A 15,146-nucleotide genomic window follows, 5' to 3' on the forward strand; every position below is an offset into this window, starting at 1 on the left:
CCAACACTTGGTTTCGGGTCAAGTCTGATCTCACGGTCATTGAGATCAAGCCCTGCATGGGACTCTGCGCTGGTAGCATGGAACCTACTTGGGATTCTGTCTCTCCTCTCTGCCCCTCCCCTGCTGATGCTCTCTCTCTCAAAATACACTTTATGGGGAAAAAAAAAAAAAAAGATTGAAAAAAATTAAAATTAACAAAAAAATCCAAACCATTGCTGTATTATTAATGGGGAATGTGGGTGAATAAATGAAGCCTTGGAGTCAAATGCTGTGTGGTCTACCTTTGGCAAAATGTAAAGAACTCAATGACCTGCATGTGTTAGAGATACCAGTTTCACTTCTGTCTTTGTTCTTGAAGGTGATGCAAATAGTATGTTTTGTTTTGCTGTGTTCCTATGCCTGTCTTTGTCGTTGCAAATCCTCTTTTGGGTAAGGTGAGATGTAAACAAATAGCCATAGGCAGTTTTTTTTTTCTTTTTTAGAAAGACTAAACAAAATATATTTACCTAAGAAGTTTGATAGCTCTCCCTATTTCAAGTGAACGTTGTTATTTAGCATTCTTTGGGATTTTTCTTTTTGCTGAAGTATGTTTAAACCTGAATATTATATACTTTGAGCTACAAAAATTTGCAACATATTTAATACTAAGGTATATTTATTTATTTCAAAGGAAACGATGTGCGAAACTTTTTTTTTTTTTTGGTCCAAAAGTTCTGAGTGATTTTTTTTTTTTTCTCATTACTTTTGCTTAAAATTGTTTCTGGGGTGCCTGGGTGGCTTAGTCGGTTAAGCAGCTGATTCTTGATTTTGGCCCAGGTCATTATCTCAAGGTTCGTGACTTTAAGCCCCACATCTGGCTCTTTGCTCACAGTGCTGGGTCGGCTTCGGATCCTCTGTCTCCCTCTCTCTGCTACTCCCCCATGCGTGCACGCGTGCGCTCTTTCTTTCACAAAAATAAATGTTAAAAAAATTGAAAACTAAAAATGTTTTTGGTACAGTAAATATTTTTTGAAAGTAAATGATTTCATAGAATGCTTATTATTACATTTTAATCAGAAGAAATATTTAAAATGATACATTCACTCAGATTTGTTAGTTTTATTATATGGTATAGCTATTTCTGTGCTCTAAATGTGCTAAAAGTTTATACTGTACCATCATACTTGTTTTGTGTGTTTATTCTCTGCTCATTTGGGTTACAAATTTTATAGAGGACAGGTAACGCGGACTTCCACAAGAGAGTGTAAAGTATTCTTAGTAGGTGAGTTTGTTAATTAGTAAATAGTAGGGACCATTCAGTCTGTTGTTGGGAAAACTTAACTTTTTAAAAAAAATTTTTAACATTTTATTTATTTTTGAGAGAGAGAGAGAGTGGGGGAGGGCCACAGAGAGGGGAGACACAGAATCTGAAGCGGGCTCCAGGCTCTGAGCTGTCAGCACAGAATCCCAAACGGGCCTCAAACTCTGACCTGAGGCAAAGTCAGATGCTTAACTGACTGAACCACGCAGGCACCCTGAGAAACCTTAACTTTCTAAAGAAAAGTATAAAACATTAGAATTTTTCTGTTGTTTCATCTGTAACTGTTGTTTTTAATTTGTTCAACTGAAATCTGAGTACATGTTTGCTTTGTTCTGTTTTAATGTTATGATGGTAATTCCAACTATTTTCTTTGTCTTTTTAGATATTCCTCTTCGTCAAGTTATAGCTGAGGAATGTGTTGCTTTTATGTTAAACTGGAGGGAAAATGAATACCTTACACTGCAAGTTCCCGCATTTCTGCTTCAGAGTAATCCATATGTAAAGGTAATTTGTGTTTAATCTAAAAGGATTATTAGGATGAGATCATTGTACCTGTTTCTTTAGATCTATACTAAGGCAACTTGTCCAATTTCTATGATACAATGGAAGATGGGACAAATGTTTGTTGGTGTGTGGTTAATAGTATAGTTTGAGATAATTTGGGTGCTTGGGTTTGCCCTCTGATATTTTTTTCAATGTCCAGTAGTTCATGAGAATGCAAACAAAAATTAGTTAACGGACATTTTGGTATAACCGTAAGCTAGTGAGAGGTTAGTTCTCTTCTTGTTTTGATCAGTATAATCAAACTCTAGTGTTAACCTCTGGAATACATGGGTGTACCTGCATGTGAGGGGTGCACTTCCAGCTTTTTTCCATCTGAGCACCTGACCCTTCCTTAGAGCTTATTTCCTCCTCTCGATTTTGCGTGGTCCTTGGGCATGTAAATGTTTGTTAGTAATTACACCCAAATGAAAGAATCCATTCAGTGAATTGGTGGTGAGTTGTTTATTCACCTTTCTTAATTATATCTCTCTTGTGCAACTGAAAATGTTTCTGGATAGAGAAAATAAAAACAGAAACTTGAATTTTCCCCTAAGACTATGTTTGTCATGTGTTAATATTATGTGTACCTGAACAAGCAGTGGACTTTTCTCCCTTTCTGGTCTTCAGTTAAAACAAAACAAAACAAACAAAAAACAAAAAAAAACATGTAGTGATTTAACATTTCTTTGTGTGTACGTTTGGTTTTTCAGATTTCCTTATTGCTTGTATGCTTTATGTTTATCTCCTCTTACCTTTAGTACATAGTCTCTTCAGTCAATGGTTATCTGAGAACTCTTGCAAGACTCCCTGTTTTACATTTGTTTTGGTTGTTTTTTCCTCCTAATTTCCTATATGTCCTTTAAAAAACTGAGATCATTTCATTTCAGCCCTTTGAAGATTTGCTGATTTCTTTTGTATTTTTACTCCTTTTTGTCTTCTCTATAATTGTTCACAAAATTTATCTCATAACTTGAATCATCCTTCTCTTTGGAATTTTAGACATTGGATTAGATCTGTTTTTTCACTGAATTTTCTGAAATGTGAGTTCCTCCTATCTGGGATACTTGTCTGATTATGCCCAGTAGTCTTGGTCTTTGCTAAACCCTCAGATGAAAGAACCATTTCGTTCCAAGACAGTAATTTCCACTTAGGATCATAGCTTGTTGTTCAGCATTAGGACCGTACAGTAGCTTTTCTTTGCTTTTCTCAGCAATGAATTCTGTGGAGCTGTGCACCAGCAGGGCTGGGTGCGTGTTTCAGGGCCTGCAGTGTGGAAGGGTATGAGATACTGTGCTGGAAATTGCCTGAACTTGGGCTGGGTTATGTCACTGCTTCCTGTAGCCCCCTGATCTCGCCCAAAAGGAGGAAGGATATGTGGTGACCTTGCTGAAGAGTCATTGAAGTATTTCATCATCTTATCTGGTTAGGGTTTATGTGTCCCCTTTCCTAGTTTGGCCCTGTGCTCCCTTGTTTATGTCAGGGAAAAAGGAATCAGAGAAAGAGGTCTAGAGTAAGGGATCGTGTTTTGGAAATGCTATAATTTGGAGCAATTTCCAAACTTGGAATTTGGCGTGGAATGCATATACATATGCATAGGGAAAAGTTTAGAAGGATGTTAACAGTTACCATCTCTGGATAGTGGAATAGTAGGTGGTTTTAATCAGTTTATTTTCCATTTTATTTTCTGACTTATTTGAATATTCTGTAACCACAAAAGGAAAGGGAAAAATCTTAAACATGTAGCTAAAATATGACCTTTTGAAATAACACAGAACTGTATAGTCTCCCCTTTGGATCAGGATAGGAGGCAGCGTAGCTAGCATATCGGAAAAAGCACAGGATTTACGGAGCTCGGTGGTAATAGTAGTAATATCAGATAAAGACCAAAGTTTGTAATGTAGCCTCCAAGGCCTTTTAAGGTGCAGGTGCTTCTTCCTCTGTTTGCTCTCTCTTCCTCCTTGTCCTGCTGTTCTGTGCTCGTGGTTCCACATTACTCACAGCTCTCTATGCAGGATGCTTTCTCTGCTTCTGCACTTGAGCATGTGCTGTGAATCACTTAGCCAGGATGCCCTTCCCACTTTTGCCTGTTGGTGTGGTTTCTTGGAAGCTTAGCCTTATTTCTTTCTCTGCAAAGGAGTAAATCACTTTCTCCTTTGTTACCTTTGAACTGTGCTACTAAGTAGTCCTGCTACTTTTGGGGAGGCATATATTTTTGTTGCACTTACACTATGTAATAAGTTATTTTTCACTTGTCTTCTTATAGAACAGTGAGCTTCTTGAGGACAGTTACTTTTTATATTCTCAGTGCTTTATTTGATGTCCACACATAGTAGATGCTTAAGAATGTTTGTGGAATTCAGTTGACTTCGAGGGGCCTAAGACTTTCTTCTTTCCTTTTCTTTTCTTTTTTTTTTAAAGTAATCTCTATACCCGGTGTGGGGCTCAAACTCAAGGACCCTGAGATCAAGTCATAGGTTTTTTTCTGAGCTGGCCAGATGCCCCTGGGGCCTAAAACTTCTGAAAATTCTTACTTTTAAGTAAATTAGTGCAGTGACCTCAACCAAGCATGTGATTCTTAACAACAGAAAATGAATGGAGACAAGGAGCTACTCTAGCCCTGTATTGCACTACAGTAAATAGCTGCATATATGGTGGTCTTAGTTGATGGAGCAGACTTGTATTCAGTAGGCATGCAAGATGAAATTTTTTTTTTTAATTTTCTTGTGTTTTTTTTTTTTTAATGTTTATTTATTTTAGAGACAGAGAGAGCACCAATGGGGGAGGGGCAGAGAGAGCCGGAGACAGAATCTGAAGCAGGCTGCAGCTCTGAGCTGTCAGCACAGAAAACACATTCACATAGCACAGCTAGGGTTTTCACATTGTTTTTACTACCTTTAGGAAGCACGAGTGTTATAAATTTTCTTAGGTGTGATCATGGAGTTATGGTTACGCAGGAGAATCTTCTAGCCCTTAGAAGATACATAGTCTTTAGGGATGAGGTGTGGTGTCTGTGGCTTATTAGTTAACAAAGAGCATATGTAGGTATATAAAGTAAATACAGTAGAATATTCACAGTAAGTCCAATATACAGATATTACTGAATTCTTCAAGTTTTCCATGTTTGTAATTTTTTATTATAAAAAATAGGGAAAAGTATCAGTTTTCATCTTTGTCATAATACTGCTGCCTCCTTAAAGAAGTTACCTGAGGTGATGGGGACCTCCTTATGAATGTTTTCTAGGTCCAGTTAGGGATCTGGGCTTTCCTGATGGACTTGAAATGATCTTTGCCGCTTCACTGTTGAAAAGAGCAATGATGTATAAGAGTTAATATGAACAAAGGATAGAGGGGCCCTCTTTTGTTTTGAAATTACAGAGAGAAACACTGAATTTGACATAAGCCTGTTTTTTTCCTCTGCATTTTGGGCCTGTCTTTTCTCTGCCTTTTGCTTTTAGCCCTTCCACTCTTTTATTTGTGTGTTCTTCCAGCATTTTTGGTCCTTTTAAAGTCGCCTTTATTCAGATCATTCACTTTCAGTAAGCTGTCCTTCCTTCCTTCTTCCTCACATCAGTAACTCCATCCCCAGTTGCTCCCATTTTTCTTAGAGAAAGGTGGTTCCACATCTTATTCCCTTATTCTGCCAACTTCAGTTTCCAGATTTCTCCCCTTATTTTTTCATTAAAAAAGAATTTTTTAAATTTATTTTTATTAAAAAAAAATTTTTTTTACATTTATTTATTTTTGAGAGAGAGCACAAGTGGGAAAAGGGCAGAGAGAGAATAAGACACAGAATCGGAAGTAGGCTCCAGACTCTGAGCTGTCAGCACAGAGCCTGACATGGGGCTTGAACTCACAAACTGTGAGATCATGACCCGAGCCCAAGTCAGATGCTTAACTGACTGAGCCACCCAGCTGTACCACCTCCCCCACCACAACTTTTTTTTAAATGATTACAGTGTGTGTAAAGTTAAAGCACTATTTTAATTGCACCTCTGGGCTTTTACCACAGTTAACATTGTGTGTGTATATATACTTCGCATTACATACTCCACATACCCTGCCCCCTTCTTAAGTGGGATCATGCTATTTACTAGCTAGGTGCCCCTCCATCACACACTCTTAATAAATCACATACCTCTTTGCATTGTCTCAGTTTTGTTCTTATTAGACTATACTTGTTTTTGCCCTGATTAGACTTTTGTTGAAGGAAACAGTGAGCTTTATAATGTGGCAGAACCAGAGCATCCTCTTCCCCAGTCAGATTCCAGTCTGTTAGACAGTGAACTTTAAATTCCTCCATGGTTGGGGGGCCTGGGTGGCGCAGTCGGTTGGGCGTCCGACTTCAGCCAGGTCACGATCTCGCACTCCGTGAGTTCGAGCCCCGCGTCAGGCTCTGGGCTGATGGCTCGGAGCCTGGAGCCTGTTTCCGATTCTGTGTCTCCCTCTCTCTCTGCCCCTCCCCCGTTCATGCTCTGTCTCTCTCTGTCCGAAAAATAAATAAATGTTGAAAAAAGAATTTAAAAAAAAAAATAAATAAATAAATAAATTCCTCCATGGTTGGATGGAAGGTATAGCATAACATACGTGTTGGTATGTTTGGGCCACTATCCTTTCTTCAAGTGCACCTTAAAATAGAACTTACACGTATATTACAGATTATCTTTTGTGTATTTTCTGTTTTTCGTGTTACAGCTTGGACAGCTTTTAGCAGCTACATGCAAAGAACTTCCAGGCCCTAAAGAAAGTAGACGGACTGCTAAAGACCTTTGGGAAGTTGTTGTTCAGATCTGTAGTGTATCCAGTCAACACAAACGAGGAAATGATGGCAGAGTTAGTTTAATAAAGCAGAGGGAATCTACATTAGGTATAATGTACCGGTACGTTTCTATCAGTTTATTTTTTGTACTCAGTTTGTACTGTTTCAAGAACATCTACCATTATCCTTGTATATCCTAAAGATGGACAGTGTAAGAGTTCTCTGGTGCTGATCTCTGATGGACTAACATGGTCACCTTTGGAAATACCTCTTATTTATATGTTATTTTAAGAGATTGTTAACCATTTAATATCTACTGGAGTTCAAAGTCGTTGATGTCTATGATTGCATAGTACTGAAGAAGTCATGTGATTAAGACAGAAGAAATTGTATTAGGTTATTATGACAATAGAATGTTATACTCTTTCATACATGCAGAATTGGAGAGTTAGGTATAAACCTTCACCTATAATTTACTTTCTTTTTAATTTCTGATAGTAAATATGTACAAAATTTGTTTTTTGTAGGAGTGAACTACTTTCTTTTATCAAAAAATTACGGGTAAGTTTCATTAAAAGTTATCTAATTCTTATTTTTGTAAAATATGACTGAAAATATTGAGTGCTTAAATGCTGGTTGTTTAAGTGCTCTCTCTGTATGATGTGCTCATTATCTTCAGTGATCATTTCTGAAGATGGGATGGTCTAAATGGAGAGGTTTATTTTGCATTTATCTTAACATGTGTTAGTGAATAATTAGGTTTTTTTTTTTTAAGTTTGTTTTGAGAGAGACAGACTGCACGAGTGGGGGAGGGGCAGAGAGAGAGGGAGACAGAATCCCAAGCATGCTCTGCACTGTGAGAGCAGAGCCTGACACGGGGCTCGAACTCATGAAACACTGAGATCATGACCTGAGCTGAAACCAAGAGTCAGATGCTTGACTGAGGCACCCAGGTGCCCCAAAGGAGGTATTTTTTTAATTTTAAGGAAGTTTTCATAATAGGGCAGGATGTGTGAAGCCTAGCCTTAATTTTTGATGATAGGATTAATGTTACACTTATTTACTGACGTAACCTAGATTCCATCCTTTAAGTATTATTTTAAGGAATAAAAATTTGATTTTTTTAGAGCTAGCTGGAAGTACTAATTGGAAAGAGATGTATTTACTCAATTTCAAAAGTCATTTGAGGAGTTGAGCACCATAAGCCAGTCACCTAAATATGCTAATTTTTGTGTAATTGTGTGCTGTGACTTCTTTCATGAGATTAAAAATAAAGTTGACCTGTAGTGTGCGCTTTAAACTAAAGCAGATGGTAGATTTCAAAAGTGAAAGAATCTTTTTTTAAATGTCTTTTTGAGAGAGTGAGTGCGTGTGCATGCTGGCTAAGTGGGGGAGAGGCAGAGAGGGAGACAGAATCTGAAACAGGCTCTGTGCTGATAGCACAGAGCCTGATACAGGGCTCGAACTTCTGAACCGTGAGATCAAGACCTGAGCTGAAGTTGGACTTTTAACTGACTGAGCCACCCAGGCTCCCTAGAGTCTTTTGACAGAAAGTCTTTTGACTTTGTGTGGGGGGGGGCACATGGAGGGGCTCAGTTGGTTAAGCATTTAACTTTGGCTCAGGTTCTGGAGCCTACTTCCAGATTCTGTGTCTCTCCCTCTCTCTGCCCCACCGCCGCTCACACACTGTCTCTCTCAAAAATAAACATTAAAAAAAAAAAAAAAAAATCCTTGGTATCCCTGAGGTTGACAGGAGGAATGTTAAATATATATAGTATTTAATGATTCTGTATTTTCTTTCTCATAGGAACCTTTGGTTTTGACTATTATTTTATCACTCTTTGTGAAACTTCACAATGTTCGGGTCAGTATTTCATAATTTCATTAAAAAAATCTTCAAAAGAAATTTCCTTTAAAAAAAAATCAACTTAAAAATCACTTTTTTTTTTTTTTAGGAGGACATCGTGAACGATATTACAGCTGAACATATTTCTATTTGGCCATCCTCCATCCCGAAGTAAGAAGTATTATAGCTTGAATTTAGTTTTTATGTATTTAGAGATCATCCTGATACAGATAATCTTGAATAATTTCACTAAAAGGCTGCAATCTATAAGGATTCTACAGCCAACTTCATTTCTCTGTTGCAGTAATTATTTCTTAAAAATGAATAAGGCATAACTCTAAGAGCTAAGGTACACCAGCCTTAAGTTGAACAAAAGATCCCTAAGTGGTCCTGATGACTTGTCAGTGGGTAGAGTTAGAGCATCGAGGCAAAAACGATCTTCTGTTAGGGTTCCTTCATCTTACCTCTTTTATAAATATCTATATGAAAAGGGCATCAATAAAAAAAGTTTATTTTGAGAGATAGTGTGCATGTGGGGGAGGGACAGAGAGCAGGGAGAATCCCAAGTAGGCTCTGTGCTGTCAGCACAGGTCAGTGTGGAACCTGATGCAGGATTGGTGAATTGTGGGGTCATGACTTGAGCCAAAACCAGGAGTCGGCTGTTTAACCCAGGCGTCCCGAAAATGACTTCTTTATAATTATTCTTTGTAGGTCTCTTCTAACACTAACTGTCAGAGGGTCCCAACCCCTTTTAGTTACTAAGAAGTTCTTGGATACTTTAAGAAATATTCCCTCTTTCTTTCATCTCCTGAAAAGCACAGTAATATGGGGAGAAGAAAACGTTCTTTTTCTGGAAGAAGAAACCATTTACATATTTCTTTTCCTACACATAGCAACTTCTCATTCAAGAGTCCCATTTCTTCCCTCCTAAAAGTTACTTTTCCTATCCTCCCTACCCCCAATTTTTTTTTTTTTTTTTTTACTTTGTGCCTGAAGGGCAGGACTAGGCCTTATTTTATTGCCCTTAGTGGCATCTTTGAAGAAGAAAAGATTTTAGTAGGTAGATAAGCAGGCAATAGAATGAGAGTAATTTGCTTTCATCTTAATCCTAGAGATTGAAAGCAGTTGTGCATCTCCTATAGAGGCTTGGAAGGTCAAAAGTGAGTGAGTGACCTCATATTGAGGCTTGTTTCCCAAAGGATCACCATGCTTCAGAAGCAAATGTGCATCCTAAATGACATTGTAACTGCAGATTTCTTTTTAAGATTTTAGTTTTAAGTAATCTCTACACCCATGATGGGGCTCAAATTTACAAATGAGAAGAGTCATGTGCTCTACTGACAGGGCCAGCCAGGTTCTCTGACTGCAGGTTTTTCTGTAATATTTAGTATGTTACATAGCAGTCCAAAAATCAGATAGAGATCCTTCTGCCTAACTGATGGTTGGTAGCATCTCTGGGGTGTTGCTTCTTTATCCCAATGGTTGATTTTCAGTGTGTGTTTATAAATGAGGCAAAAGAATAGTTTACCATAGAGGCTCTGAGCTAGATTGGTGGAGTTTGAGTCCCAGCCTCTTCTTCACTTACCTGGTATCAAACCCTGTATAAGTTGCTTTCTTTGCTAGTTTCCTCATTTATTAAATGGATATAAGAAGAGTATCTACCTCAGATTTGTGAGGATTAAATAAAATAATACGTTTCCAAGGTAGGTGTTTATAAGGACTGGCTTGTAATAGGCTTAACTGTTACCTTTGTGATAAAGTTACTTTAATGTAAGTTGACACAGAGAAAATGTGACTAAATGTTTGAAAAGAAAAAGTATTTCTCTTGAGCACGAGTTTTTATTAACTCTAAGAATAGTGTGAGAATGGTATGGATTGAGCATTGCTATGTTAAGATCAGTTGTTTGATATGTAGATCGAATTCTTGTTAACATTTTATAAATTTCTATAAAATCACAAACCAATTTAACTCATTTAGCTGTAAATGAATAATTGAGTATTTGCTAATAATACCACAGTTCTGTTCCCACTACACTGGGAACATTGGTGAATTATGGTTAGATCTAACTCTGGGGCAACAGGAGGACTTTGTCCAAGTTCACCTTGTAAGCGACAGAGCTAGGACTTGAACCTTTTATGTGTCTGAATCCAGAGCCTACGTTCTCTACCTCTGTGCCTTACTGCTTCCGGGAGATAGGCACTGTGAGCTTTGTTTCTTGTGTGCTGGGCTGGCTTTTATCCTTACAGCTCCATCCTCTACTTCTGTATCACAGGACTTCCAGGTTTAACGAGGCTCACAGCGGCTGGCCCCGTTCCCTCCCCTCCTCTGCTTCTTTACAGGCACTTGAATATACTCAAGTGGTACACTTGCCACAGGTGGCCCCCGACCCTGTGAGGGCCGAGTGAAGCCTCTAATCCAGGGGACTTTGTTATTCTCACTAGAAGTCATAAGGTGGACTCGAGGCTGCATAGTATTGTTAGTATTCAGGCCCTTTAAGAGTGACATTTGGGTGGAAAAAAGGAAACAAAAACCAGATTTGTTTTCAACTTCTTATAAAAAGTGAAGCTTATCACACTTCATACTTCCTGGACTCAGCTGTTATAGTTTTAATAAACTACTTTTACTAATAATTGGCATTATATTTATGGTCACTTAAATTTTGGCTAACTCTTTTTGTTTTTAATAAATGTGCATGGAATTTGAAGTTGCAAAATAGAGATTAATGTTCGTTGTCTTTTTGTTTTTTTTTTTTTTAAGCCTCCAGTCAGTGGACTTTGAAGCTGTGGCAATCACAGTGAAAGAGCTAGTTCGGTATGCCCTCAGTATAAGTCCAAACAACCATTCCTGGTTAATTATTCAGGCAGACATTTATTTTGGTAAGTGAGATGTATGGTTGTTTTGCATTTTGTTTTTGTAGCACTTTTAGAAGTGAAAATAAATACATATTTTTCCTAATAGTTATTAAACTGGTCTTGTTTTTGATGTCTATTCTTCCTAGATACATTGCTATATATTCATTTTCTGTATTGTGCCTTTGGTTCAGATACTTCGAATTTTTATGTTGACTACGTTTTTTTTTTTAAGTTTATTTATTTTGAGAGAGTGTGTGTGTGTGAGTGGGGAAGGGGCAGGGCAGAGAGAGAGAGGGCAAGAGAGAATTCACGCAGGCTCCACACTCAGTGCAGAGCCCAACACGGGGCTTGTTTCCACGAACCATGAGATGATGACCTGAGCCAAAATAGTCGAATGCTCCACCGACTGAGCCACCTAGGTGCCCCTGAAAATTGCCAATTTTAATGCTCATTTTCATCCTGATCCTCCAAAGAATTTGTTATCAAGATCTTAATATCTATGTTTAAAATAGATTTACTGATTCTAAACTACGTCATAAAATTCAGGTATGTTTCTAGTATGGGCATTTGGGAAACAAATACCTCCAGTACTAAGTTTGACAAGAAATCTGTGCTAAATTTTTGGCTCATCAGTTTTAGAAAGCAAGGAATATATTACTTCTTTTAAAGTAGTTTTAAAAAATGTGGTTTTTCTGTGTTGTCCCAGATAAGTGTTATCCCTAGCCCTGTGGTTTGAATCTGCTTTTGTCAACTCATGAAATAATCATACCCTGCTCTTCACAAAAGAGTCCATGTTTGTCTTTCCGGCCGTTATGTCTAATGTTAGGTCATTCTCTATTTTCTGCTTCAGCAACAAACCAGTATTCGGCAGCTCTTCACTATTACCTACAGGCAGGAGCCGTGTGTTCTGATTTCTTCAATAAGGCTGTGCCTCCTGATGTTTATACAGACCAGGTAAGTTGTCGCGTGGGCTCTCTTTCTTGTCTACCTTTACATGTTCCTTTTTCCCAGGCCCCTTTTGGGTGAGCTGATTCATTTCCATATATGTGGTAAATTGAATGCTCTAGACCTGATTGCTCTCCATATTTCCAGTGCCCATAGATCATTGCTGCTTTGATTTCTCAAAACACCTAAAACTCAACCTGTCCAAAACTGATTTCAGCATTTTATTTTACAGTCTCCCTCCTGATGCCCTTTTCTCACATACGTGAAAACACACACACACACGCCAAAATACCAAACACCTTCTTCAGCCATTTAAGTTGACCAAGCCCAAATCCTCAGTATCCTCTTTTCTTTATGATGGCTCCCACTGAAATCCATTCAGCCTTTAAGACAGTGATTCTATCTCCTAAATCTCAAATTTATTTCATTTTCTTTTATACGTATCACTCTTTCCTCTGTTTTATGCCATCGGTGTCAGAATCTATTAAATGGTAGATTATAATACGTGGCTTTTAAGTTAGATCTTAAATATTTTAGTAATGTGTTATTTTTAATTAAAAATTCTATTTTTCAGCGCATTTTTAGATTCACAGCAAAATTGAGCAAAAAGCAGAGTTTTTTATACCTGCTGTTCCCACATACGCACAGTTTTCACCACTGTTGCCATTCCACATCAGAGCAGTGCATTGGTTACAATTGGTGTTAACTAGTTTTTGAAAATAATCAGGATTTGTTTTTGTAGGTAATAAAACGAATGATAAAATGCTGTTCTTTGCTGAATTGCCACACACAGGTTAGTTTATGATATGTTGGTTTATTTTCATGTATATTGGAATTTGCAGTAAATATAAAGCATTGGACTGGGAAATCGCCTTTATTTTCTTTACCATAATTGCTTAAGTTTACGGTGTTTAAGAATTTGGCATATTAAATTTTTTTTTTTTTTTTAGTTTTTTAATTTATTTTGAGAGAGAAGCAGTGTGAGTAGGGGAGGGGCAGAGAGAATCCCAAGCCGCCTCCACACTGTCAGCCCAGAGCCCAGTGTGGGGCTCAAATTTATGAAACCATGAGATCATGACCAGAGAGCCAAAACCAAGAGTCGGATGCTTAACCAACAGAGCCACCCAGGCACCCCTTAATTTTTTTTCTAGGAAATTTTAACTAAAATGAAAGTATGAATTAGAAAACATTGGTCTTAGAACCTTCTAAATGGAAAAGAAGCATTTTTAAGGTGTGTGGGTTTTTTTTTTTTAATATTTAAGAGTCGATATGCATGTGAGTCACTAGGGAAATACAAATCAGCACCACATGAGGTACCACTTCACTCTTAATGGAATGGCTGTGATTGAAAGGCAGGCGCCTTGGTGGCTCAGTCACTTAAGTATCCAACTCTTGATCTCAGCTCACGTCATGATAATCATGGCTCGTGGGTTCAAGCCCCATGTCGCACTCTGTGCTGATGGCACAGAGCCGGCTTGGGATTCTGTCTCTCCCTCTGCCCCTCCCCCACTCGTGCAGCCACACTCTCTCTCTCTCTGAAGATAAACTTAAAAAAAATAGTAACCAGTATTGGTGAAGGTGTGGAGAAATTGTAACCTTCATACGTTGCTGGTAGGAATATAAAATGGCATGACCTGCCAAACGATTTGGCAGTTCCTCAAAAATTGAAGCATAAAATTACCATGTGACCTAGACCTAACAGTTCCATCCCTAGGTTTGTAACCAAGAAAATTGAAAACATGTCCACAGAAAAATTTGCACACGAATGTTCACAGTAGCGTTACTCATAATAGCCAAAAAGTTGAAATAACCCAGATGTCCATCAGTTGAGGAATGGATAAATAAAATTTGGTAGATCCTACGGTGGAATATTATTTAGCCAGAGAAACAAATGAAGTGCCGATACATGCTACAACAGGGGTGAATCTTGGAAGTATTAGGTTGAGTGAAAAAAAGCCAGATACACATGGCCTTGTTATGATTTCATGCATATGAAATGTCCAGAATAGGCAAATCTATAATCAGAATGTAGATTAGCAGTTGCCAGAGACTGAGGGTGGAGAAATGGACTAGCTGTGACAGGTCTGATTGCAGGTTCTGTATGTCCTTGAAAGGCATTATGTAATACTTTTGTTTCGCAGTTTTCCATTCCTTTTAGTTTTTTGAATGGGCTTTTAAAATGGACAAAGCTCTAAAAATTTATTATTTAGATCATTCATTTAAAACTTGGGCAGACAGGGGCACCTTGGGTAGCTCAGTCGGTTAAGCATCTGATTTTGACTCAGGTCGTGATCTCCTGGTGTGTGAGTTCGAGCCCTGTGTCGGGCTTTGTGCTGACGGCTCAGAGCGTGAAGCCTGCTTCAGATTCTGTGTCTCCCTTTCTCTTTGCTCCTTCCCCACTTGCAGTCTGTCTCTTTCCTCTCAAAAATAAACATTAAAAAATTTTTTTAAATGGGCAGATGCGTATGTAAAGGTTTTTGTAATTAAAAATTAGATGGGATCCATAATTATGAGCTGATCTACTCAGTATGATCTGCCAGCCCTCTTTAGTGTGTTCTTGATGTAAGAATCATTAAAAATTTCCCTTCCCGGGGGCACCTGGCTGGCTCAGTCAAAAGAGCCAAACCCATGCTGGGTGTACAGATTACTAAGAGAAATAAACTTAAAAAAAAAAAAAAAAAATTAGGCCTCCCAAATCAGGAGAGTCCTTGTTGACACTGGTTACGTTAAATCATTTTCTTTGTTTATGTAGGTGGCAATCTTATGTCAGTTCCTCAGAGAAATTGACTACAAAACAGCCTTTAAATCATTGCAGGAACAAAACAGGTATGAATGATTTTTAAAATAAAATGAAGTTGAAATTTTTCTGCTTAATAAAGAGGAAGTAACTAAAATCTGTTTTT

General features: G+C 38.0%; 1 protein-coding gene across 2 annotated transcripts in view; it reads left to right on the forward strand.

Annotated features, from left to right (window-relative positions):
* Positions 1-15,146, forward strand: part of INTS8 (integrator complex subunit 8) — a 52,699-nt gene that overhangs the window by 31,583 nt on the left and 5,970 nt on the right. For both annotated transcript variants that reach the window (XM_042973617.1, XM_042973618.1), the window contains exons 16-24: positions 1,683-1,804; positions 6,536-6,720; positions 7,127-7,160; positions 8,407-8,463; positions 8,555-8,616; positions 11,204-11,322; positions 12,149-12,252; positions 12,986-13,036; positions 14,996-15,069. In XM_042973617.1, coding sequence (XP_042829551.1) covers positions 1,683-1,804; positions 6,536-6,720; positions 7,127-7,160; positions 8,407-8,463; positions 8,555-8,616; positions 11,204-11,322; positions 12,149-12,252; positions 12,986-13,036; positions 14,996-15,069 — 808 coding nt within the window. The remainder of the gene's footprint in view (positions 1-1,682; positions 1,805-6,535; positions 6,721-7,126; positions 7,161-8,406; positions 8,464-8,554; positions 8,617-11,203; positions 11,323-12,148; positions 12,253-12,985; positions 13,037-14,995; positions 15,070-15,146) is intronic.

Source organism: Panthera tigris, chromosome F2 (assembly GCF_018350195.1).
Source record: "Panthera tigris isolate Pti1 chromosome F2, P.tigris_Pti1_mat1.1, whole genome shotgun sequence".
Lineage (NCBI taxonomy): Eukaryota > Metazoa > Chordata > Mammalia > Carnivora > Felidae > Panthera > Panthera tigris.